The following is a 26,834-nucleotide window of genomic DNA, read 5'->3' on the forward strand; positions in this document are numbered from 1 at the left end:
CATGGCGGAGGATTAATATTCATTTAGACGCTTAGATGAGAAATTGTGTGTTACATAGGGGAAAGAGGCAAAAGCTGCTTACACACTTCCGGCAGCGGCTTAACTGCCCTGAAAACAAACCAAAACAATTGGACATTGAAGCACCAACTGCTTGATTCTTCTCTACCCCAACATCCTCTGTACAGAGAATAGGGAGGCTCCCTAACACATCAGATGGTCAGCGGCTCCTGCTGAAACTTGTGGGCTTGGCCGACTGATCTAATGAAGTAATGTACGCTCATTACGTGCTCAGCAGACATCTCTGGGACATACCTTTCTGATCAATATGGAGGTCGTAAAGGGGCGTTCTATATATATCCACAGTGGATAGTGCACATCTAGAAAGAGCCACATGGTGGGAAGGACCGAGGATAAAAACTCTTCGCCTATACACATTGTAAAATAAGGGGAAAAAGAAAAAATATTAAAAGCCTATAACAAAACATGTTAACAAGAATGCAATGACATCAGCAGACATAGAACATAGTAGACCAGTGATGGCGAACCTGTGGCACTCCAGCTGTTGCAAAAGAAGGGAATTTTGTTTACTTACCGTAAATTCCTTTTCTTCTAGCTTCAATTGGGAGACCCAGACAATTGGGTGTATAGCTTATGCCTCCGGAGGCCACACAAAGTATTACACTAAAAGTGTAAAGCCCCTCCCCTTCAGCCTATACACCCCCCGTACTGCTACGGGCTCATCAGTTTTGGTGCAAAAGCCCGAAGGAGGAAAAAATTATAAACTGGTTTAAAGTAAATTCAATCCGAAGGAATATCGGAGAACTGAAACCATTTAACATGAACAACATGTGTATACAAAAACAGGGGCGGGTGCTGGGTCTCCCAATTGGAGCTAGAAGAAAAGGAATTTACCGTAAGTAAACAAAATTCCCTTCTTCTTTGTCGCTCCTTATTGGGAGACCCAGACAATTGGGACGTCCAAAAGCAGTCCCTGGGTGGGTAAATAATACCTCATAATAGAGCCGTAACGGCTCCGTCCTACAGGTGGGCAACTGCCGCCTGAAGGACTCGCCTACCTAGGCTGGCATCTGCCGAAGCATAGGTATGCACCTGATAGTGCTTCGTGAAAGTGTGCAGGCTCGACCAGGTAGCTGCCTGACACACCTGCTGAGCCGTAGCCTGGTGTCGCAAGGCCCAGGACGCTCCCACGGCCCTGGTAGAATGGGCCTTCGGCCCTGAGGGAACCGGAAGCCCCGAGGAACGGTAAGCTTCGAGAATTGGTTCCTTGATCCACCGAGCCAGGGTTGACTTGGAAGCTTGTGTCCCTTTACGCTGACCAGCGACAAGGACAAAGAGTGCATCCGAGCGGCGCAGGGGCGCCGTTCGAGAAATGTAGATCTTGGCGGACGTAGGTTTCCTAGCCTGTCTCATAGTGGCAATGACCTCTTGAGATAATCCTGAAGACGCTAGGATCCAGGACTCAATGGCTACACAGTCAGGTTGAGGGCCGCAGAATTCAGATGGAAAAACGGCCCTTGAGACAGCAAATCTGGTCGGTCTGGCAGTGCCCACGGTTGGCCGACCGTGAGATGCCACAGATCCGGGTACCACGACCTCCTCGGCCAGTCTGGAGCGACGAGGATGACGCGGCGGCAGTCGGCCCTGATCTTGCGTAACACTCTGGGCAACAGTGCCAGAGGAGGAAACACATAAGGAAGCCGAAACTGCGACCAATCCTGAACTAAGGCGTCTGCCGCCAGAGCTCTGTGATCTTGAGATCGAGCCATGAATGTTGGGACCTTGTTGTTGTGCCGTGACGCCATTAGGTCGACGTCCGGCATCCCCCAGCGGCAACAGATCTCCTGAAACACGTCCGGGTGAAGGGACCATTCCCCTGCGTCCATGCCCTGGCGACTGAGAAAGTCTGCTTCCCAGTTTTCTACGCCCGGGATGTGAACTGCGGATATGGTGGATGCTGTGGCTTCCACCCACAGCAGAATCCGCCGGACTTCCTGGAAGGCTTGCCGACTGCGTGTCCCACCTTGGTGGTTGATGTAAGCCACCGCTGTGGAGTTGTCCGACTGAATTCGGATCTGCTTGCCTTCCAGCCACTGCTGGAACGCTTTTAGGGCAAGATACACTGCCCTGATCTCCAGAACATTGATCTGAAGTGAGGACTCTTGCTGAGTCCACGTACCCTGAGCCCTGTGGTGGAGAAAAACTGCTCCCCACCCTGACAGACTCGCGTCCGTCGTGACCACCGCCCAGGATGGGGGTAGGAAGGATTTCCCCTTCGATAATGAAGTGGGAAGAAGCCACCACCGAAGGGAAGCTTTGGTTGCCTGAGAGAGGGAAACGTTCCTGTCTAGGGACGTCGGCATCCTGTCCCACTTGCGTAGGATGTCCCATTGAAGTGGACGCAGGTGAAACTGCGCGAAAGGGACTGCTTCAATTGCTGCCACCATCTTCCCCAGGAAGTTCATGAGGCGCCTCAAGGGGTGTGACCGACCTTGAAGGAGAGATTGCACCCCTGTCTGTAGTGAATGCTGTTTGTCCAGCGGAAGCTTCACTATCGCTGGAAGAGTATGAAACTCCATGCCAAGATATGTCAGCGATTGGACCGGTGTCAGATTTGACTTTGGAAAATTGATGATCCACCCGAAACTCTGGAGAATCTCCAGAGTAACGTTGAGGCTGTGTTGGCATGCCTCTTGAGAGGGTGCCTTGACCAGCAGATCGTCTAAGTAAGGTATCACTGAGTGACCCTGAGAGTGGAGGACCGCAACTACTGTAGCCATGACCTTGGTGAAAACCCTTGGGGCTGTCGCCAGGCCGAACGGCAGTGCCGCGAACTGAAGGTGTTCGTCTCCTATGGCGAAGCGCAAGAAGCGCTGATGCTCTGGAGCAATTGGTACGTGGAGATAAGCATCCTTGATATCGATCGATGCTAGGAAATCTCCTTGGGACATTGAGGCGATGACGGAGCGGAGGGATTCCATCCGGAACCGCCTGGTCCTTACGTGTTTGTTGAGCAGTTTTAGGTCCAAAACAGGACGGAAGGACCCGTCCTTCTTTGGAACCACAAACAGGTTGGAGTAGAAACCGTGGCCCTGTTGCTGAAGAGGAACCGGGACCACCACTCCTTCTGCCTTCAGAATGCCCACCGCCTGCAGAAGAGCCTCGGCTCGCTCGGGAGGCGGAGATGTTCTGAAGAATCGAGTCGGAGGACGAGAGCTGAACTCTATCCTGTAACCGTGAGACAAAATGTCTCTCACCCAACGGTCTTTTACTTGTGGCAGCCAGGTGTCGCAAAAGAGGGAGAGCCTGCCACCGACCGAGGATGCGGTGTGAGGAGGCCGTAAGTCATGAGGAAGCCGCCTTAGTAGCGGCACCTCCGGCGGTCTTTTTAGGGCGTGATTTAGACCGCCATGCGTCGGAGTTCCTCTGATCCTTCTGAGGCCTTTTGGACGAGGAGAATTGGGACCTGCCCGCACCCCGAAAGGACCGAAACCTCGACTGTCCCCTCCTCTGTTGGGGTGTTTTTGGTTTGGCCTGGGGTAAGGATGTTTCCTTTCCCTTGGATTGTTTGATGATTTCATCCAATCTCTCACCAAACAAACGGTCGCCAGAAAATGGCAATCCAGTTAAGCACTTTTTGGAAGCCGAATCTGCCTTCCATTCCCGCAGCCACAAGGCCCTGCGTATTGCCACCGAATTGTCGGCTGCAACCGCCGTACGGCTCGCAGAGTCCAGGACAGCATTAATAGCGTAGGACGCAAATGCCGACGTTTGAGAGGTTATAGACGCCACCTGCGGCGCAGACGTACGTGTGAGTGCGTCAATTTGCGCCTGACCAGCTGAGAGAGCTTGGAGTGCCCATACGGCTGCGAATGCTGGAGCAAAAGACGCGCCGATAGCTTCATAGATGGATTTCAACCAGAGCTCCATCTGTCTGTCAGTGGCATCCTTGAGTGAAGCTCCATCTTCCACTGCAACTATGGATCTAGCCGCAAGTCTGGAGATTGGAGGATCCACCTTGGGACACTGAGTCCAGCCCTTGACCACGTCAGGGGGGAAAGAGTAACGTGTATCCTTAAGGCGCTTGGAAAAACGCTTATCTGGACAAGCTCGGTGTTTCTGGACTGCCTCTCTGAAGTCAGAGTGGTCCAGAAACATGCTCTTTGTACGCTTGGGAAACCTGAAACGGAATTTCTCCTGCTGAGAAGCTGACTCCTCCACTGGAGGAGCTGAGGGAGAAATATCCAACATTTGATTGATGGACGCAATAAGATCATTCACTATGGCGTCCCCATCAGGAGTATCAAGGTTGAGAGCGGCTTCAGGATCAGAATCCTGATCAGCTACCTCCGCTTCATCATACAGAGAGTCCTCTCGCTGAGACCCTGAACATTGTGATGATGTCGAGGGGATATCATAGCGAGCTCGCTTAATCGGTCTGGGGCTGCGGTCCATGTCAGAGACCTCACCCTGGGATCCATGAGACACCCCGGGAGGACATTGCTGTTCCAACTGAGGGGGACCAGGGGGCAATGATTCCACAGTGCCCCTGGCTTGAGATGCCGGCCTGGACTGCAAGGCTTCTAATATCTTAGCCATAGTCTCAGAAAGTCTTTCAGTAAAAACTGCAAACTCTGTCCCTGTCACCTGGACAGTGTTAACAGGTGGTTCTCCCTGGGCCGCCCTTAGCAGAGGCTCCGGCTGAGAAAGTGCCACATGGGCCGAGCATTGCACACAATGAGGGTCAGTGGAACCTGCCGGCAGTATAGCCGTACATGCTGCACAGGCAGCATAGTAAGTCTGTGCTTTGGCACCCTTGCTATTTGTGGACGACATGCTGTTGTCTCCTCTGAGCAATACAGGAGGGTATATAGACAAAAATCAACCGTGCACCATACAGTGTAAAGTATAGTCTATAATCATGTAATCTATAAGTACACTTCTGCACTAGTGGGGCCAGCACCACAGGTGCTGCTTACCGCCTTCGGAAAGCGGTTGTGTGGGCACCAGAAATCCTGCCTGGGTCTCCCTGAGCTTGTCTCTCCTCTCCAGCGTTAGCAGAGCTGAGAGGAATGGCTGCCGGCGTCCTGAGGAGAGGAGGGAGCCGTGGGCGTGACCCAGAAAAGTGCGGGAACTGGTGCCCCACTGTGCAGAGTGAGGGGGGTGGAGTATGCAAAGCATGCTCCAGCCCTCAGTGCTGCCGTCCTGTACAGTGTCCCGCCCTTCCCCTGACTGGCAGGGCTGGGGGCGGGAAGAAAACGAGACTAGGCCGCAAAAGCCGGGGACTCGAGTTATAAGCGCGGCCGCCGTATAAGCGCGGTCGGCGCGGAAGTCCCCGGCGCACTAACAGTCCCAGCCGCGCCGCAGTGATAACCATGCCAGCGGCGGTCAGCGCGGCAGTCCCCCTACACGAACACACTCAGCGACGCTGAAGTGTGTAATGGCACAAACGCAGTCAGCGCTGCTGTCCCCGGTGCACTAGCACACCCAGCAATGCTGGAGTGTTGCTGTGCGCGGTCCCCACGGGGACACAGAGTACCTCAAAGTAGCAGGGCCATGTCCCTGAACGATACTCGGCTCCTATCCAGCATGGTCCTCAGGAGCTGTGGATGGAGCACGGTCTCCTGTGCCTGGAGACCGAAAGGATCCCACTTCACCCAGAGCCCTAATTGAGGGATGGGGAAGGAAAGCAGCATGTGGGCTCCAGCCTCCGTACCCGCAATGGATACCTCAACCTTAACAACACCGCCGACAAGAGTGGGGTGAGAAGGGAGCATGCTGGGGGCCCTGTCATGGGCCCTCTTGCCCTCTTTTCATCCATCCGACATAGTCAGCAGCTGCTGCTGACTAAGCTGTGGAGCTATGCGTGCATGTCTGACCTCCTTCGCACAAAGCATAAAAACTGATGAGCCCGTAGCAGTACGGGGGGTGTATAGGCTGAAGGGGAGGGGCTTTACACTTTTAGTGTAATACTTTGTGTGGCCTCCGGAGGCATAAGCTATACACCCAATTGTCTGGGTCTCCCAATAAGGAGCGACAAAGAAACTACAATTCCCATCATGTCTTCACAGCCAAAGCTTTTGCTTTGAATGGCCAGGCATGATGGGAATTCTAGTTTTGCAACAGCTAGAGTGCCACAGGTTCGCCATCACTGTAGTAGACTGTAGGAATTCTGTCTCCTTAAGATCAAACAAGAACTTTTGTAGCTCATACACTTCGGCGTCAGTAGCAAATTTCAAGGTGGCTACTTGTATAAACCTGGTTCACGCGAGTAAATTTTCCTACATACCGTATTTTTCGCTTTATAAGATGCACTTTTGTTCAAAGTAGTAGGGAAAGTAGGAGGTGCGTCTTATAAACCGAATATACGGGGGTGTGCGTGTGTGATATTTTATTATATATATATATATATATATATATATATATATATATATATATATATATATATATATATATATATATATATATATATATATATATATATATATATATATACACACACACACACACACATATATACACATATATACACACGCATATATACACACACACACTGCAGGGTCCGCTCTGGAGCGGTGCTGGGAGCTGGTGAAGCTGCGGCGGCAATCTTTGATCTCCTGCTCCCGCTCATATAATATGCACAGCCGCAGTCCATCAGCAGCGTGGTGCTGAAATCATATCACGCTGAGGGGCTGGGGCAGCGGGACATATTATATGTGCCTGTGCTCCCTTTGATCGCACATGATGCCCCCTGTGTTAGATATGGCCCCCATGCTGCTGCTGCCCATAGTAAAATAAAAAAGCTTTACTTACCTCCAGCGCTGATCTCCGGTCTCCTGCTGCTGCTGTCTGTGATAAGGCACGCAGAGATGATATCACTCTGCCGTGCCGATCACATGACCGGCAGCAAGAACCAGGAAGTGCAGGAAGCCGGAGCTCAACTGCGAGGAGGGAGACACAGGGATTACAGCGCTGAGAAGGTAAGGAAAGAGTGTTTTATTTTATTATGGGCAGCAGCATGGGGGCGATATCTAACACAGGGGAGATGTGCCATCTATAGGGGCCATGGGCAGCTGTATGGGGGCCATATCTAACAGGGAAGATGTGCCATCTATAGGGGCCATGGGCAGCAGTATGGGGGCCATATCTAACACAGGGGAGATGTGCCATCTATAGTGGCCATGAGCAGCAGTATGGGGGGCATATCTAACACAGGGAAGATGTGCCATCTATAGGGGCCATGGGCAGCTGTATGGGGGCCATATCAAACACAGGGGAGATGTGCCATCTTATAGGGGCCATGGGCAGCTGTATGGGGGCCATATCAAACACAGGGGAGATGTGCCATCTATAGGGGCCATGGGCAGCACAGGGGGATGTGTCCCAGCACAAGGGGGCTATATTCAATATAAGGGGGCCATATCCAGATTAAGGGGGGCTAATTTTAGAATGGGGGGCTATGAGGGACATATACCCTATATGATTTGTTAGACGGACACTGGCAATATAAGATGGACCCCATTTAACAAAAAAAATTCTCTTTTCCTTCTCCAAATTTGGGGGTGCGTCTTATAATCAGGTGCGTCTTATAAAGCGAAAAATATGGTATATCCCATTCCAATTCTACATGATAAACCTAGTGCACACCTATATTGTATTTATAGTACAAGCTGCACCTGTTAGACCAATATTCATTACATAATACTGGAACTCTCAAGATGCTGTATGGGTAAAGTAGCAAATATCACAGCTCTAATCATAATACGCTCTAAATACTAATGGTACACTGGCAAACCAGACAGCCCAGTGTGCGGGACAATAATGGTAGGTGTGACTGCTGGGAATCCCATGTATATTCTACTAAGGATTTGCCATGAATTTACCTCTAACAATAGAGCACATTGTGGTGAAAAAAATGTTCACAAACGTATAATTTTTTTCACCAATCATGTGAATAGTTATTTAACACGTGCAAACTTTGATACAAGGTCTCAAACTTGTTTCAAAGTTACGCAATAGGTTTGTGTCTAATATTTCTATATGTAAATTGTAAAGGATGTAAAAATCGATGTTACACTTCAATAAGTAAAAAATAATACCAATACAATACAATGGCTAAAGCAAAACCATAGGTAACATATGGAGTAGAGGGAAAGACAGCTATTTTCTGGGCAATGCTGACCTCTAGTGGTGCTTCTGAAGTATTGCTATATGGCCTAAAACTTGTATTTGAACACACAGAATGACTTAATTAAATAACGAGTATCAAGGTCGCACTGTAACATTTTATTTTGCAAATACCATGCAAATAGAATCGAAAAGGTTTTTTTTTTTTTTAAAAAAGTAACAACAAAACAGATTCCAGTGCAGAAGCCAAATTTGCTGAAACATCACATTCCTAATTGGTGTGCCTCCTGCCGCAACTACTGATGTGCTGATGCCAGTCAGGATTACAAGACAGCACATCAACATTAGGAGCAGTCACTTTGTGTCTTCAAGTAGTAACATGGTATATAGCTTAGATTTATGAGACATGGGTCTATATAGCTTTCATGTAATGTCACATGATTACTTTTACAATAAATGGCATTGGCCAATTGGTGTACAGAAAAAACAAGAAAAAAAAAAAAAAAAGTTTATGAAGGATACCTCCCCATTTTGAGCTAAAAGAAGAGCAGCAGCAACCATTACTATTATAGGTGCACAATGAACGGCTCGGTTGTCAGTAATACTTACGTTATAGAAGGGTCTACTTGCTTGTATGCATGAGCAGCACAGGATCCACAGTAGGTGTATCCAGCATGACTAAAGGAAAAACAGAGCATCAGTTATATACCCCAAGATACGGTGTCAAATACACAGCTACTCTCACTTTCAGCACGGTCTATATTCATATGCACTCATCTCTCCGCTGACATCACGTCCGACTCCTGGATTTCGGCTCAGTGCGCACGATCCCGGACTTTCGGTTATGCACATTACACGAATTTGAAGCCAGGACGCGTACACCCGGCTTCATAGTGCGCATGGCCGAAAGCCCGGGATCATGCGCACTGAGGCGAAATCCAGGTGTCGGATACGATGGCAGTGGAGAGGTGAGGTCATCCTCTGATGCTGCGCATTCATTAGCATGTTAGCATGTAAGCACACCCCTGTGGGCATACTAAGGGGGCCGACTAGTCAAGGGAACCAATGCCCTTGCAACTAGTCCCTGCCCTCATTATCATAACATATAAGATCTTTAAAAAGACTTTCTCTAAAGATCTCTTTATCTGTGCTACAATAGGCTGGGACTGCTGGGCAGGAATTAGCGCACTCCTCCTGGTTCTGGGTGCATACTGCACCTGACAGGTTCACTTTAAACTAAAGGCTTTATTTCTTGGTGATTATCATTGCTAGGTTTTGCTGGCATTTTCAGGGCTGTGCAGCACGCCCTCTGCTGTGATTGACATCTCACTGTCAATGTACAATCTCTATTGAGAGCCTGGTGTGGGTGGGGTCAGCTACATGACTAAAGCTAAAAATTCAGATTATATCAGAAAGGCTGCAGCCAGTAGGCTAAGTGATACACTGATTGATTCAGAATCTCTTTGCCTACAACATACTGCTCTCAGTTGATGTTGCAAAAATCTGCTGACAGATTCCTTTTAAAATTTGGTGTAACCACTCACACACACACACACACACACACACACACACACATACTTATATTGGGCACTGCAAGTGCAACACGGCACCTCATGTCAAAGAATTCTCTCAAGGTCTGAAAAAAAAAAAAGAATTGTTGCTGTCAATAAACATGGCAATCTTCTTATAGCCTAGGCTAACACCATGAAACTTAGAGGCAGCATGGTGGCCAAGGCCACATAGTGGTTTAACAAGACAGGTTCCATGAATGAGCATGAGTCCTTCGACTGGACCAGTCGAAGTGTAATCAGACGCGAAACGGCCATTGTTCTTGTAAGGAGCCTGCACCTAGCTCCTCGCCTGCCTTTTATCCTGCACCTTTGTGAATAAAGAAGATCGTTTGGCATATTTGGAGTGTGTGGTCTTTTCCTTTCCTGGACGGTTTTCTGGATTCACCACTCTACTTGGACGAGCACCTCCTAGCCTTGATCAGTTGGTGCCCGAGCTGTGCTCCATGCAAGTTCGTTAAAACCGCAAGGTAAAGTCTAGTGGTGCGGGACTGTTTTTTCTTCATTAATGATGTTTCAGTAACTAAGTCTACCATAAAGAGAAGACTTCATGAGAGCAAATACAGAGAGTTCACCAGAAGGTGCAAACCATTTATCAACTTTAAAAATAAAAAAGCCAGATTAGACTTTGTCAAAAAGAAACTAAAGCCGCCGCCCAGTTCTGGAAAAGCATTGTATGGACAGATAAAACGAAGATCAACCTGTGCCAGAATGATGGAAAGAGGAAAATGGGTAGAAGGCTTGGAACGCCTCATGATCCAAAACACACCACATCCTCTGTAAAACATGGTGGAAGCAGTGCGATGGCCGGGCATGCATGGCTATCAATGGCACTAGGTCACTAGTGTTTATTGATGTAGTGACTGAAGACAGAAGCAGCCGGATGAATTCTCTTGTGTATAGGGCTGTACTCGGTGCTCAGATTCAACCAAATGCAGTAAGGTTGATTGGATGGTGCTTCACAGTAAAGATGGAAAATGACCCAAAATATGTCACAAAAGCAATCCAGGAGATTGCACAACAAAATGGATTATGCCAAGGATTATAATGTATGCCGCATATGCCCCTATCCCAAACACCTGCTGCAGGGGCATCTCACCACGCAGAAAGCAAGAACTGAAGAGCAGTAAGGACAAAGTGTCTAGCTTGAAGCAACCATCACGTTCCCATGATCTACTGTAGGTGAAACCTCCTGGAGAGAAGGCCATGACGTTGTTCTCCCAAAAGGACAGACCCAAAACTTGTTGACATGCACCCATTTCTTAAGGACATCATCCTTCGGTCCTAGCTAGAAAGTGGGATTACCAACAGTCGGGCTGGAAAAGAATCGGGAGAGCACCCAATGACATATTATATGCATGCACTGTGGGGCCCAAACAGATGAATGCAACAGTTTGGTCCCTGAATGGTTAGGACCTAGTATCACAGTATTGTATTATATAATATATAATAATATATTATATAATATATAATAATATATTATATAATATATAATAATATATAATATATTATTATAATATATTATATTATAGTATTGGCTGTTTGTGGTTATTTACTTTCACTTATGGAATAGTAATGCGAGGGTGTCTCAGACGCCTGACATCGATAACCTAGGGATTAGCGGCAGCTATGGGCTGCCATTAACCCATTATTACCCCAATTGCCACCACACCAGGGCAATTGGGAAGAATTGGGTCCAGCGACAGAATTGGCGCATCATAAGGGCTGCTATTGTTAAACTGGAAAGGACCAAATAATGATGGCCCTTCCCATCCTAATAATATCAGCCACCAGTTGTCTGCTGCAGCATGGCTGGTATTAGAAAAATTGGGGGGACCCCACATCATTTTTTTTTTCTTTCTTAAATAAATCAAATAATTAAAAAAAAGCGTGGGATCCCCTCTATTTTTCAAAACCAGCCAAGGTACAGCAGACAGCTAAGGTTGCAGCCTGCTGCTTTTCCTGTACAGGATACGTCTTTTTTTTACCCCAAAAAAAAACAGCTAGCCAGGCTGGCTATCCCTCTATCAAGCTATTCCGTTATTTCTATGTATTCTGTGCTCTTATTATCTAATCTACATGTTCTTATTATCCATCTATTCTAGCTATCTATCCATTATTGTATCCTATCATATTTTGTTTCTCCTTTAAAAAACGCAATAACAAAAACGCACCTACATTACAAGCGTTTTGTTTTTTTGTTTACATTTCCAGGCTCTCTCTGACATGGTACAGTTTTGGTTGCAGTTTGTGTGCAGAAAAAACTGCAGCGTGTGCATATAGCCCAAGTCATTAATTATAAATTTAGTTATTTATCACCACTTCCATATGTTAGAAGTGCCAACAGGTTCCTTTAAAAATCCACTGCGGTCTTGATACTCACGGTGCAATAATGGCTCTAGCCGGTCTTTTAGAAGTCTGTGCTTGGGACAGCCAACCTTCCAACTGTGCGCTTAATTGAGGTCCTAAAAATAAAAACAAAAGCAGACAAGGATAAATTTTACATCATTATAGGGATTCATCTAAAGACTAAAAAACTTAACTTCATAATCATAAAAAGCTTAACGAAAATTTGTCAGCAACATTATTATACACACAATACATTTATGGAAATGTCAGACCCCCACAGCAGCAGCTCATCTCCCACATAAAGAATATGGCATCTTAAAGGGAACCTGTCACCACTTTTCTGGCCTATAAGCTGCGGCCACCACCACCGGGCTCTTATATACAGCATTCTAACATGCTGTATATAAGAGCCCAGGCCGGGGGTATAACATAAACACTTTATAATACTTACCTAACGGTCACACTGTGGGCTTTATGGGCGTCTCCGTTGTCCGGCGCCTCCTTTTTTGGCCATCTTCGTCCTCTTTCTGAAGCCTGGGTGCATGACGCGTCTACGTCAAACACTCGCCAGCCCTGCGCAGGCGCACTACAATACTTTGATCTGCCCTGCTCAGGACCTGAATGCCGGCGAGTGTGGATGACGTCGGGCACGTCATGCACCACGGCTAGAGAAGGAGGATGAAGATGGCCGAAAGAGGCGGCGCCGGCACCAGAGAACGGAGACGCCCATATGGCCCACAGCACGACCATTAGGTAAGTATTATAAAGTGTTTTTAGGTTCACACAGCAGATTGGGCTCTTATATACAGCATTCTAACATGCTGTATATAAGAGCCCAATGGTGGTGGCCGCAGCTTATGCACCAAAAAAAGTGGTGACAGGTTCCCTTTAAAACCCAACATTCTCCAAAGTTCTTTACTAAGACGTTTGCCATTGGAGGCCTACCAGACTGCCACACACATTAGATCAATGGACATTCCAGGAGGACTCTGCTGGGTACATCCAGATTTACTTCAAAATCTCGCCAATTCTAGAGTCGTTAGCTTTTTTCCCATTCATTTTCTCCTTATTCTCAAAGCTTAAATACTTAAAAGGGAATCTGCCAACAGTTTAATACCACCAGATCCAGCAAAGTGTCCCTTACTTGGCTGCTTGTTGTAGTTTTAACACAATGAAGGTTTGATCAGTAGATCATCACTAGAGGACGTAAAAACCCGTCCCCACCACTGATTGGCAGCATTCGGTCTATGCATAGGGTACACAGAAAGCAGACAATCACTGGTGTCGTTAGAGTTATACACAGCTCAGCATTTAGAGAGCTGGTATATCTGCAGCAGATTAAACAGTAGTTTTATCACTGCAGCAAGTAGATGAGTAACATGGCTGGGATCAGGGTCCCTGCCCCTACCTTGTGCTGCTCTCAGATGGCGTAGTAAAAAACCTGGTGACATTTTTCCTTTAAAGAGATTGTCCCAAATAAGTTACAGCTTGCCTAAGGGGACTTACAAGATCGTATCAGTTCTGGTGGTCTAGCAGGTCTTATCCTCTTAAATTTATTTATCCACTTTGTAAAAGTCGCGTCTGGTGTAGGGGCAATGAGCGGGATTAGTGGACCCACTGGACCACAGGGGGACCTGAGCTTGCCCTTTAGTAGGAAGGGCTTAACTAAGCGGCCACCACGAGGCGGATGCCAGGTACCACTCCTCCCAGGGCAGTGACCAGGACTGTGGCAGCTGACTCCCAAGAGAGGTGATGGGGTAAGGTATAGCGAGGTGACTGTGGCAGGCTGGTCAGGAGGGTACGGACAGGAATGGTGGGCATGGCAGGAGCAGACAGGTACTGGAGACACACACAGGATTAACGGAACAGGAGATCAGGACGTGACAACGAGTTAGGTATAAGACTGGAGACTGACTGACTAACAAGAGGTGTTGCACAGGCACCTCCCCTAATGGGAGAATGCCTTAAATACTCTATGCCTCTCAGCCATAGACTGTGAGGCATTTCCTGGAAATAGCACACCGACCCTTTAAGAGGAGGGCCAGTGTGCGCGTGCGCCTCTTAGGTGCACTTCCGGGAACCCTGTGAGGCATGTACAGGGCCCAGGAGGGGAAGAAGGCAGCAGAGCATGTTGGCGGCCGCGCAGCAGCAGAGGAGGATGCAATCCAGCCGGGTCGGTGAGTAAGTCTACACTCTCGATATACAATAATATTCTTAAACTCCAGTTTTATTGTTTCTTTTATCTACTATAATTATTTTGAGGTTTTGGTTTAGCTTTCTAATAGTCATGTGTCTTGCCCCCACTGAAAAAAGTAACACATACTAAATGGTTGTTTTGACTATAATAAAATAAATGAAAGGTTGGTCTCTGGCTTTTGTACAGTGCTGTACACCCACACTATCCCCAAAGAACTGCACAAGCATTTTAGTTTGACTGCATGTAGGAGTTATCAAGCAGCAGAACAAGAACGTTAATGGCATTAGACCCCTTAATGGCTATTAAAATGGCCTATGGTTTCTTGTGGCCAAACAAAATGTAATGCAATCAGGAGAAAAAAAAACAAACAAAAACAAAGTGTGAGCATGAGCTGTATGAAATCTCAGCTTTTGCTGGTACTGTAAAAGGCAGCTGTAAAATTGCATAATAAAAATGCTGAAGAGGATAAATAAAAACAAAACACTGCAACAACGCAACATGTGAACATAGCCTAAAGCACATTTTAAAAAGATTATTGGTTTTATAGAGGACTACAAATCTATAGGACGTCTCAATCATAATTGATATTGAAGGAGACTAACATTTATCTATATATAACCCCTATGCAGCTGACCTCCTCCTTTAGAACCGGGTAAATAATGAGAATCCTAATGGGTAGCAGATGCCAGCCCATCTCAGCTAGAATGTACAATATAATAATAATCATCTTTACTTCTATAGAACTAGTATATTCCGCAGTACTTTACAATTCAGGAGGATCATATACAAACAAGTAACCGTTATAGAAAATACAATATTTAGAGGGGGGAAAAAAACAACCCTGCTCGTGAGAGCTTACAATCTACAATGGGATGGGGGGGCAAGGTACAAGTGCTTATTTACAATAACAATCCAGCCATCTCAAGGAAATGGGGGATAGATAATGGCTGCCTGAACCAGTCGGTCATAACCTTGAGATGCATTTGGGTGCCATGGAATTTGACATGGGGTTATGTTCTGAGAAGGCATGAAGGGACTATGTGAATTTAATTTGGCTAGGGAGTGTGATAGGCCACCCTTAAAAGATGCGTTTTTAGGGTGCGTCTGAAGCGGAGTAAGTTATGATTCGTCCTAGCTTCTTGGGTAGAGCGTTCGAGGATTGGTGCAGCTCGGAAGAAGTCTTGGATCCAGGAGCGGGAGGTTCGAATTAGTGTGGATGTTACTTGAAAGTCATTTGCATTACGTAGAGAACGTGTGGGGTTAAACAGATGAGGGTGTAGATGTAGGGGGTGCCGCACTGTGGAGAGCTTTGTGGGTGAGAACAAGCAGTTTGAATTGGATAATGTGATATATGGGCAGCCAGTGCAATGACTTGCACATAGCAGAGGCATCCGAGTAGCGGTTAGCCAAATAGATGACCCTGGCTGCTGCATTAAGGATGGACTATACAGGAGAGTCTAGTTAGGGGGAGACCAATTAAGAGAGAGTTACAGTAGTGAAGGCGAGAGTGATCAGGGCCACGGTGAGGGTTTTTGTTGTTTCCATTGTGAGAAAGGGGTGGATTCTGGAGTATGGAGGACAACTTATGACCAGTAGAGATAAAAACATCAGCTTGACCAGAAAATTAGAGTATATTAGAATTCTTTTTTCCCTTATAGAATTCTGAATTGAGATTTTATGAACTGCGTCTATGTAATAGATAGGACAGTCATTTTCAGAATTGCGATAAAGAGGCAAACACAAAGCATTGTTCTGCGTTGCTAGATGTTGGCTGGGGTTCCTCCAAATTTATATTGGCCAGATAGATGACAATATCTATGCTGTGTCTCCTATCTATGAACAGATACAATTTTATTGGGAAAAGATGACGGGAATATCTCCTGCCTGGGACCTCCATTGCCGAAAATGTAGTAAAAGTTGGAAAGCATTTTCTAATACTGTACTAACAAATATCATATAGTTCTCTGAAGACCAGCCCTGAATGAGTCACCAGAGAGGAGGTATGTACGGTAGGTGTATCGTGTGTCAAACAAAGGTGAATACAGTGGAACCTTGGATTAAGAGTAACTTGGTTTGAGAGTGTTTTGCAAGACAAGCAAAGCTTTCTAAAAATGTGTAACTTTGTTTAAGAGCAATGGTTTACAATAAGAGCAAATACTCACCGTGCACACTTCCGGTTCTGTCCTTTCACTGCGCTCTGACCTGCTCTGGAGGTAACTTTCTGTACATATGTATTGTATACAGTATATCATTGCACAGTGCAGTATATAATATATAGCAGGTCTATCAAGTTGCATTTATGGATACAGTATTGTACTTTCTCCTAACCAGTACACCACATTGCTAGTACTGTAATTGTCTGTACAGTATCCCTACCCCACATTTGACTTTGCTCTGCCCTTATTTTTGGAAGAATAGATTTGGGGTGTGCTTGTGTACTGTACTGGAATAAAGGTTGTCATTTTTTCTCTCTATAGTGTATCTCCCGCAGTTTCATTTGTTTTATATGTTTTCACAGTACAGTATTTTGTATTAGTGTACTGTAATAATTTTATATGAATACAGTACATTATTTTGTATTACTGTAATAAGTGTGTATAAATACAGTAAATATTTTTGGGCTGTAGAAAGAATTGTCTGTAATTATGATTTCCTATGGGAAAATTCACTTTGATATAAGAGTAACTTGGTTTAAGAGCAAACTCCCGAAACCAATTATGCTCGTAATCCAAGGTTCCACTGTACCAAATTCTGATCCTTGTCAGTCCTAGAAGATACAGCTTGGTGTAGTTCTGTCAGTTGTCCTAAAGGAATACCTCCCTCCGCTAAGATCTGAGCCATTTCAGTAACACTTTCTTTTTATTTTATGCAATTGTATATACTATTTTTTTTTTTTTGTCTCTTTTGTAGATTTTTAAAAACTGCCTAATTTTTGGATAAAATATAACAGCTTCATTCCTCTTGCTCTATGAATCACATCCCACAACCATACCCTACCTTTAATGGGTGTCCAATCGGCCTGCTTGGTGGCGGCAGCTAGTTTTTCCTGGGTTCTTATGGAGCTTGGCAGTGATCGTATCGGGGTGGCATCGCTGGTGTATTTACTATACGGTCACTAAGTATCCCAATAATCAGTCTTGTAGTGAAAGTAGCCATCACCTCGTCCATTAATCGTCGACAAATATGGTATTATCCTGAGGATTTAATGCAGTGGAGTGCTTTCCATGACAAACCGGTGGCAGCGGTGGGAGCACTGTGATCTCCCAGGCTGTATTTATGACAAATAGAGTCTTCATGTTAGTCTCGAGGAAGGGAGGCAAACAAATCCAGAGCTTTGTCTCATAAGCTGGGTTTACACACTGCAACATCTCAAACGACATCGCTGTAACGTCACCGGTTTTGTGACGCAATAGCGATGTCGTTTGCGATGTTGCAGTGTGTGAAACATCAGCGACCTGGCCCCTGCTGTGAAGTTGCTGATCGCTACAAATCGTTCAGGACCATTCCTAGGTCCTTTGTTTCCCGCTGTGCAGCATGCATCGCTACAAAGTTTCAGTGTGTGAAAGACTTTGCAGCGACTTTGTTAGCAACTTCCCTTTCAAAAATCTGCTTATCAACGTCCCCAACAACCAGCTAGGTCGCTGTGCAGGTCCGGATCGTTGTTGCGTTGTTGGCCAGGTTTGCCTGTTTGACAGCTCACCAGCGACTCAACAGAGACTTAGGGAGGTCGCTGTTACGTCACAAAACCGGTGACGTTACAGCGATGTCCTTTGCGATGTTGCAGTGTGTAAACCCAGCTATAGACCTGGGGTTAAGTATTGCGCCACCTGATCATCACGCAACTTGTCCTATCACCAAGTCTTTTCAACTCTCCTTAGAAATAAGTCCAAGTTCCCATCCTTTTTTATCACAGGAAAATGCTTAGTTCAGGGTTTAAAGCTGTTAGTATTACAGGACTCAATGTTTAGCGGGGTAGACCGCTGCATCTTAAGTTGGGCCAATTGTAGCTCATGGTCACTTCTCCAATGCTAAGCTCCGTCCATTCTGGTCACATGGTCACAGAGCTTCCAATAAGACATGTAACACACCGGAGCTGTGATAATGTGACCATAATTGGCGAAGCTCATCATTGGAGAAGTGGTGGTGAGGGACCCATGGCGATATCATGACCATGTGACTAATGGGCGGAGCTCAGCATTGGAGAAGTGGTGAATAACTTGTGGTGATGTCACAAATATGTGACTAATGGGCGGAGCTCAGCATTGGAGAAGTGGTGGCAAAAGACCTGTGGTGATGGCAAAGTAAAAAAAAAAAAAATTGTGACTGAACTTGAGTGACAGTGACTGAACCAAGCAAAAGCGCCACCCATATGGCTGAAACCTAAAAAGGTATGCACACTACATTTGCCTCAGCATATAAAGTTCTTTCAAGATAAATACTTGGATTTTATTTATTTATTTTTTCAGAAAACCATGTTAGTAAGGCACATTGCATCATTTAAAACACATTGGGAGGTTTAATATTGAAAAACGACAGTTTCCCTTCAAATTACCCGTTTACAAAGAAGGGGGTCAGCTGCATAGGGGGTCATGTAAAGGTAAACGTTTTAGCCTGCTTCAGTACTCATTTATTTTACCCACTTACATAGCGCTATTAATTCCACAGCGCTTTACAGACGTGATCATGACTGTCCCCATTGGGGTTCACAATCTAAATTCGCTATCAGTATGTCTTTTTAGTGTGGGAGTAAAATGGAAAACCCAGAGGAAACCCAGGTAAACACAAGGAGAACATATAATATCTTGCAAATGTTGTCCTTAGCCTGAAGGCACACTTGCGTGCGATCGCATCGCCTAATCCGGCCGGCGGCTGTCCTGGCAGGAGCAGGTCAGCTTCATGTACTTCTATGCAGTTGACATGCTCCGGTCCGGGCGATGCATGTAACTCACGCGAGGATCGCAAGTGTGATTCTAACCTTAGTGGGATGAGAATTATTTGATGTTTTACAGATTTGCAAATCATATCTATAACAGTTGGATATACAAACAACAAACTGCATCTTATGAAAAACATTGTTTGAACAACCCATTGTGGGCAATATAGATCATACCACACCCAGCCAGTAGGTTTTTTCATAGACGGCCATATTTAGTCAAATGTATTGCAAGAAATAGTATGTATCTCGTGTAGCTATGCTTGCAGGAACAGTGTGCAGCGTATGGAGCCCCCACACCTGTCAAAACAGCTGATGACTGGGAGTTTTAGTATAAATAGGGAGCTGCCATGGTAGGACAAACACTTTCCATGTTGCAGGAGAAATAAACCTTTACATTCATAGGTGGATAAATGGTTTCAATAAATGCAGATATGTTGGTTTAATGTAGGATTAAAAGCATCTAGGAATCAGATGCAGACGATGGTGACAAATGCTACATAAAAGCTATAGTAAACTGCCATGGTAGCTACAGTTCACCAATAAGTAACGACCTAAACCCATGGGGAATACCGGTATAAAAAAAAAAAAAAAAAAAAAAAAAAAAAAAAAAAAACACAGAACACCACACTAATTTTAAGGTTGTTTTTTTTATAGTACACTCTTGTTTAGAACATGTAAAGTCAGCAGATGATGGAGATGCATTTCTCAGCTGCTCGTGCTCTTCCGTGTGGGGGAGGGGGTCTTTGTTGCTACGTATAATCCTACGCACGATTGCTGGTCTACACTAACAAAGCTTCAGCCAAAGTAAAATATGCCAGATCCTGTCATTCAGCTAAAGAGCAGCCCCTGGCTCCAGCCACAGAGCCATCTGTTTACATTGAGCAGCTACACAGGAAAGGGATAGCAGCACACCAAGAGCAGCTTTTCCCTTTAAGCCTTAAAGCAGCAGTACAATTCTAAATTTGGACTATACCAAGTATAGGTGTCACATTATAGGCTTATTTAGGCTGCCGGATCACTGAACAGACTCGTTTGATTGAGGTGTTTATTCCCTTTCTTCAGATGGATCCAAAACAGGATTGTGGAAATTAAACATCAGCAAACCACACATTTATAACTTTTCAAAACCGCCGCGTTGGCTGAAACACATCCATGCCCTTTTGCTGAACAGTTGCCACCACCCCATAACCACACTATGTGAAGGTTTGTGGCCGTCTTCAGAAGATGGAGGAGATATACACTGCTTGTGGGGGCAGGGAGGGATAGGTTTGTACTTTGTCGTTCAAAGCTCCAGTAAATGAATGTGTCTCCAGTGTTCTGGTTTTTCCTCTCTTTACTGCAGGAGATAGTATTACAGACTACAAATGGCGGCTTGTGTTCCAGTACACGAGTGGCCGGGAAGAAAGGAATTATGGACCAATCATTTCAGGGTTTCCAGCAGAATCCAGCTGTCACATTTAGACTTTTGCTTCTTTTCAAAGGATTTGCAGAAACAAAGAGGCCGTCCAACCAGACGAAATCTGTCAAACAATTCTCTAACAAGGGTAATAATAGCTCCTCCAGTCCCGACATTTCCCTGATTAGCGACAAGTCACTTTATACATGAGATGAGTCTTGTCCAGAGTTTCTAAGAAGTCAATAACCTCCTGCTCTAGAGTGCCCCAAGGTCCTGACCGTACGTGAGCCGCACCTTCTAGAAGCCCAGCACAAAGAGCTCACATGTGGAGTGTGGCCTGGGCACACCATTGTCCTTTATAATGCTTTGTTGTCACACCACACATCCTCTTCCTCCATTTATCCCATCTATGGAGCGCTGTATCATTGTTCATGGGAGCTGTGAAATGCTGAGCACCCAGATTCTGCATTAGAGGCCCCCGGACACGTGGCCGCCCCTGCTCGGGGGCTAGCTAGAAGAGAAGAGGGCTCACGTGTTCAGCATACAGGAGTCCTGCAAATGGAACTGGCCCTAGCAGACATTTATGCCCTATACTGTGTTTCTTGAAGGGTAATACCGCTTCATACTTTATTGTGCTACTTGTGGTTGAATGTGACTGTTGGCCCCTCTTTTCGATAGAGGATACAATAGATTAGGGAGTCTCCTCTTTCAGTCCAATACAGTTGGATGGTAAACCTATAGCATGTGATGACTGACCCTATAGAGCACTTCCAGCCTTTCCTATAGGGATTGGTCCAGCACAGCTCCTGAGAACCAAAAGACATCTATGGGTGTCCGGCCACTCACGATGTCATCACTGGCACCATTATCCCTCCGTAGACCCACCGGTGTACCGATCATACATTTATAGTGCCGTGATCCTATAGAGCACTTATCTTTTTCCTATAAGGGCCGATCTGGCCCAGCTCCTGAGAAACTACAGACATATTTGGGTGTCTGGATACCCACAATGTTGTCCCCGGCCCCATTATCCCACCATAGAACCTCAAGTGTACCGGTCATACATTACTATGGCCTAATCCTATAGAGCACTTATCCTATTCCTAAAGGGGCCAGTCAGGCACGGCTCCTGAGAACCTACAGACATTTTTGGGTGTCTGGCCTCACACAAGGTTGTCCGCAGCCCCATTATCCCTCCATAGACCCTCAGGTGTACCGAGAACCTACAGACAACTTTGGATATAGGAATGCCCACCATGTTGTCCCCGACCCTATTATCCCCCAACAGACTCTGAGGTGTACCGATCATATATTGCTATGGTCTGAACCTATAGAGCAATTCTCCTTTTCCTATAGGGGTCGTTCTGACACGGCTCCTGAAAACCTACAGACATAGTTAGGTGTCCAGCCTCTCAGTGTTGTCCCTGTCCATATTATCCCTTGATAGACCTTTTGGTGTACCGATCATACATTTATAGTGGCCTGATCCTTAATAGCACCTATCCTTTTCCTATAGGGTCAGTCCGGCACGGCTTTCAAGAACCTACAGACATATTTGGATCCCCGTCCCCCATTAACCCCCCCATAGACCCTCAGGTGTACCGATCATATAGAAGTGTGGCCTAGTCCTATAGAGCGCCTATCCTTTTCCTATAGGGACATACCTGTCACCGCTCCGGAGAACCTACAGACATATTTGGGTGTCCAACCTCCCCCAATGTTGTCATCAGCCCCATTATCCCACCATAGACCCTCAGGTGTACCGATCACATATTACTGTAGCCTGATCTATACAGCACTAATTCTTTTCCTATAGGGGCCGGTCTGGCACACCTCATGAGAAGCTACATTTTAGGGTCCTTGGCCCCATAGACCCCCAAGTAAACAGATCACACATCACAGTGGCCTAATTCTATAGAGCACTTATCCTAGGGCCACTTTGGCACGGCTCCGGAGAACCTTCGGATATATTTGGGTCCCCAGCCCCATCATCCCTCCATAGAGCCTCAGGTGTACTGATCATACATTACTGTGGTCTGTTCCTATACAGTACTAATCCTTCTCCTATAGGGGCCAGTCTGGCATGGCTCCTGAGAACCTACAGACATTATTGAGTCCATGGCCCCATTAGTCCCCCATAGACCCTTAAGTGTACAAATCACACAGTGTAGCCTGATTCTATAGTGCACCTATCCTTTTCCTATAGGGCCAGTTTGGCACAGTTCGGAGAACCTACAGATATATTTGGGTCCCTGGCCCCATTATCCCCCCAAGTGTATCACACATCACTATGGCCTGATCCTATAGAGCACTTGTCCTTTTCCTATAGGGGTCAGTATAGCACGGCTCCTGATAACCTAGATATATATGGGTGTCCGATCTACCCTAACGTTGTTACGGGCCCCATTATCCTCCCATAGACTCGCTGGTGTACCGATCACACATCACTGTGGCCTGATCCTATAGAAGACTTCCTTTTCCTATAGACACCGGTTTGGCATGGCGCCGGAGAAACCACAGACAACTTTGGGTCTCTGGACCCATTATCCCCCCATGGACGCTCAGGTACATCACTGTGGCCTGAACCTATAGAACACTTATCCTTTTCCTATAGGGGTCGGTTTGGCACGGCTCTGGAGAACCTTCGGACATATTTGGGTCTCTGGCACCATTATCCTCCCCATAGACCCTCAGGTGCATCACACATCACTGTGGCAGGGCTACATTTACCACATGCATACATTACACAAGTACCAATCCCCACACAGTCAGGACGACCAGCTGTGCCCCTCTATCTGCCTCCACCCCCGCCCATTGCTCTGCTGCCCCGGCCGCATACCTGAGGCAGTGTACCAGCTGCCAGCATGGCTCGCCTCTCTGCACAGCGCTCGGTTGGACATCTTGGTGCTGGAGCCGCCTATGGTGTGTGACCGGGAGGATGATGGCTGTGTAGACGGTGTGTACACACCCTGTGCTCCCTGGATGTCTGAGGGCTGGATGAATGGTGCAGCCAGTGATAGGAGGAGGAGGCGGACGGAGCAGAGAACTGACACTCCTCCACCAGAGCGAGCTGTGCGGGGACACTACAAGACCGTGATTGAAGTGATGGCTGCTCGCCAGCTCTGCCGCACTCCGGGCCCAGCACTACCGCGGCCGGCCTCGCCTGTACGGAGGGTGGGCTCAGCAGTGTGAGCTCAGCTGCTCCCAGTGGTATTAATGGCAGACACACATTCACACAGTGTTGTGCCTGAGCTCTTTACTGCGGGGACAATAGGGAGCTCTGCTCGTAGTAGTGACTGAGGCCTAGAAGGCCGAGAGAAGGCTCGCAGAGAAATAGAAAGGCGAAGCGAATATTCTAAACGCTTCACTTGTTTGTACCTTATGAGCACCCGTCCAAGAAGAGGTTATGTGGGCGGAGATTTCGCTGATTGGTTAGCACGTGGGTTTTTAACAACAAGACGGTGGGTGGAGTCTGCAGCGCTCGCCGGTGGTGACGTCAGAAGCCGGTTTTGTTGTAGAAAGTTTGGTCTGTGCAGGGCCGCAAAGTGCATTGGGCAGCGTGTCTCTGCGGGAACTAGGCAGACTGCTTGTGTCCGTGTACAGGGGTCAGTGGCCTGGCCACTAGTTGTAGGTGAGATGCCGTTGGGGCAGGGTACACAGTGCTGCTGCCAGTTCTCACACAGGTGGCATGCAGTCCTTATACAGGAAGCACACTACAGGTGGAACGTTGCAGGCTGTTCTTACACAGGCAGTATGCTGCAGGCCGTTCTTACACAGGCTGCAGGCAGTCCTTATACAGGAGGCACGCTGCAGGCAGTCCTTAGACAGGCAGCATGCTGCAGGCAGTTCTTATACAGGCAGCATGGTTCTTACACAGGTGGTGTGCGGCAGGCAGTTCTTACACAGGCGGCATGCTGCAGGCAGTTCTTACACATGCGGCACGCTGTACTCAGTTCTTACTCAGGTGTCACGCTGCAGGCAGTTTTTACACAGGCGGTATTCTGCAGGCATTTCTTACACAGGCGGTATTCTGCAGGCAGTTCTTACACAGGCGGTACTCTGCAGGCAGTTCTTACACAGGCGGTACTCTGCAGGCAGTTCTTACACAGGCGGCATGCTACAGGCAGTTATTACACAGGTGGTGTGATGGAGGCAGTTCTTACACAGGTGGCACGCTGCAAGCAGTTTTTACACAGGTGGCACGCTGCAAGCAGTTTTTACACAGGTGGCACGCTGCAGGCAGTTCTTACACAGGTGGTGTGCGGCAGGCAGTTCTTACACAGGTGGTGTGCGGCAGGCAGTTCTTACACAGGTGGTGTGCGGCAGGCAGTTCTTACACAGGCGGTACTCTGCAGGCAGTTCTTACACAGGCGGCATGCTACAGGCAGTTATTACACAGGCGGTGTGATGGAGGCAGTTCTTACACAGGCGGCACGCTGCAAGCAGTTCTTACACAGGCGGCACGCTGCAAGCAGTTCTTACACAGGTGGTGTGCGGCAGGCAGTTCTTACACAGGTGGTGTGCGGCAGGCAGTTCTTACACAGGTGGTGTGCGGCAGGCAGTTCTTACACAGGTGGTGTGCGGCAGGCAGTTCTTACACAGGCGGTGTGCGGCAGGCAGTTCTTACACAGGTGGTGTGCGGCAGGCAGTTCTTACACAGGTGGTGTGCGGCAGGCAGTTCTTACACAGGTGGTGTGCGGCAGGCAGTTCTTACACAGGTGGTGTGCGGCAGGCAGTTCTTACACAGGCGGTGTGCGGCAGGCAGTTCTTACATAGGTGTTATGCTGCAGGCAGTTTTTTTTACAGGCTGCAGGCAGTCCTCCATCCAATATTTTTTTATGTCTACAGATTTTACATTACATGAACTCAAACAAATAACACAACAACTAAGAAAATATAAAATGTAATGAAAAATTACACGGCAAAAAACCATACATTTACCGAAAAGAAGTGAGAAGGTGGTGGTGGGGGAGAGGGGAAGCGAAATACAGGACTAAGTTGGAAGACCTTTGAGGGTAACACATTCAATAATATCCAATATAGGATTCAGAAAAAATGGATAGGGTTATGAGGCAGGCATCTGGTGTATGAAGCAGGCGTAGAAGGAGAACACAAATACAGATTTACTAAATAACCAGCTTATCTGCCAGTTGGGAAGAGGCTTAGAGGTTCCATTGCTTCATTCTCCAAGACTTTTTATAAACAGTATAGGTTAATGTCACCTCATATTGAAAATGAATGTTTACTTTAGTTACAACATCTTCAAGGGAGGGAACCTTTGGATCTTTCCATTTGGCCACCAAGCACTCTCTTGAAGGTATCAGATTATGTGAAATGGACCATCTCAGATCCACTGGAAGATTATCCAAGCTTATGTGTAAAATTGCTAATGGCCTCTGCCTTTACATGGATCACTGATATAAGATTAATCATATCAAACACCTGCTTCCAAAAAATTCACCTTTTGGACATGACCACAAAACATGGCAAAAGGTCCCTAAGCCAAGACAACCTTTCCAACAAAGAGGGGAATAATTGGGGACAAATTTGGCTAATTGTACCGTGTACATATACCAGCCCATATGTATTTTCTTAATTTGTTCCACATGGTTCAAACAAGCCCAGCACCTGTGGATCCATTTTGCAGCGGATGGCCAACTTGATAGAGGGAGAGAAAGGGCTAATTCATATTCCCATTTAGAAATATACTTACATTTTATATCAGACGAGGGAGAATTCAAAATGTATAAATTAGCGATAGACCTTTAACAATTGTAGGTAGTTTCCGATAAAAATTATCGCGAGGACCAGAATAACCTTTATAGTCAGGTTTAGGCAAAGATGTTAAGAAATGTCTTATTTGAAGGCATTGGTAAAAACAATGCGGTGCGAGTGAGAACTTTATTTCCATCTTTGAAAAGTGAATTAAGGGCATATTTACCCTCCGCGTCTAACTTTGAAAGATTACTGTCCAGAATATGTACTTCCAGGGTTCTGTGGGATACTTCATATAAAAGAAAAGAAGCGAATTTCCCACCCCATTCTGATCACCAGTAAAGAAGACCAAGCATAGTAAGGAGAGGAGGTTTAAATTTTAGATGGGTTAAGGAGTTCCATCTCCAAAAGTCTCTGGGTGGAGCCAGATGAGGTAAAGAAAGACTATTTGAAGCCACCTATGTTTGGGATCACGCACTCACCAGTCCAGTGTGGCTTCCAATAGTGCCACTTTATGGTAGGCCTGTA

At 46.5% G+C, this 26,834-nt stretch overlaps 1 protein-coding gene across 1 annotated transcript in view; it reads right to left on the reverse strand.

Moving 5' to 3' along the window:
• The window catches only part of MEMO1 (mediator of cell motility 1), a 61,661-nt gene extending 38,087 nt beyond the window's left edge, over positions 1–23,574 (reverse strand). The window contains exons 1-2 of the mRNA XM_075339616.1: positions 23,431–23,574; positions 12,097–12,178 (exon numbers count right to left, since the gene is read on the reverse strand). Of these exons, the coding sequence (XP_075195731.1) occupies positions 12,097–12,178; positions 23,431–23,491 (143 nt within the window). The 5' untranslated portion in view covers positions 23,492–23,574. The remainder of the gene's footprint in view (positions 1–12,096; positions 12,179–23,430) is intronic.
• Positions 23,575–26,834: the final 3,260 nt, after the last annotated feature.

This window comes from Anomaloglossus baeobatrachus, chromosome 3 (assembly GCF_048569485.1).
Source record: "Anomaloglossus baeobatrachus isolate aAnoBae1 chromosome 3, aAnoBae1.hap1, whole genome shotgun sequence".
NCBI lineage: Eukaryota > Metazoa > Chordata > Amphibia > Anura > Aromobatidae > Anomaloglossus > Anomaloglossus baeobatrachus.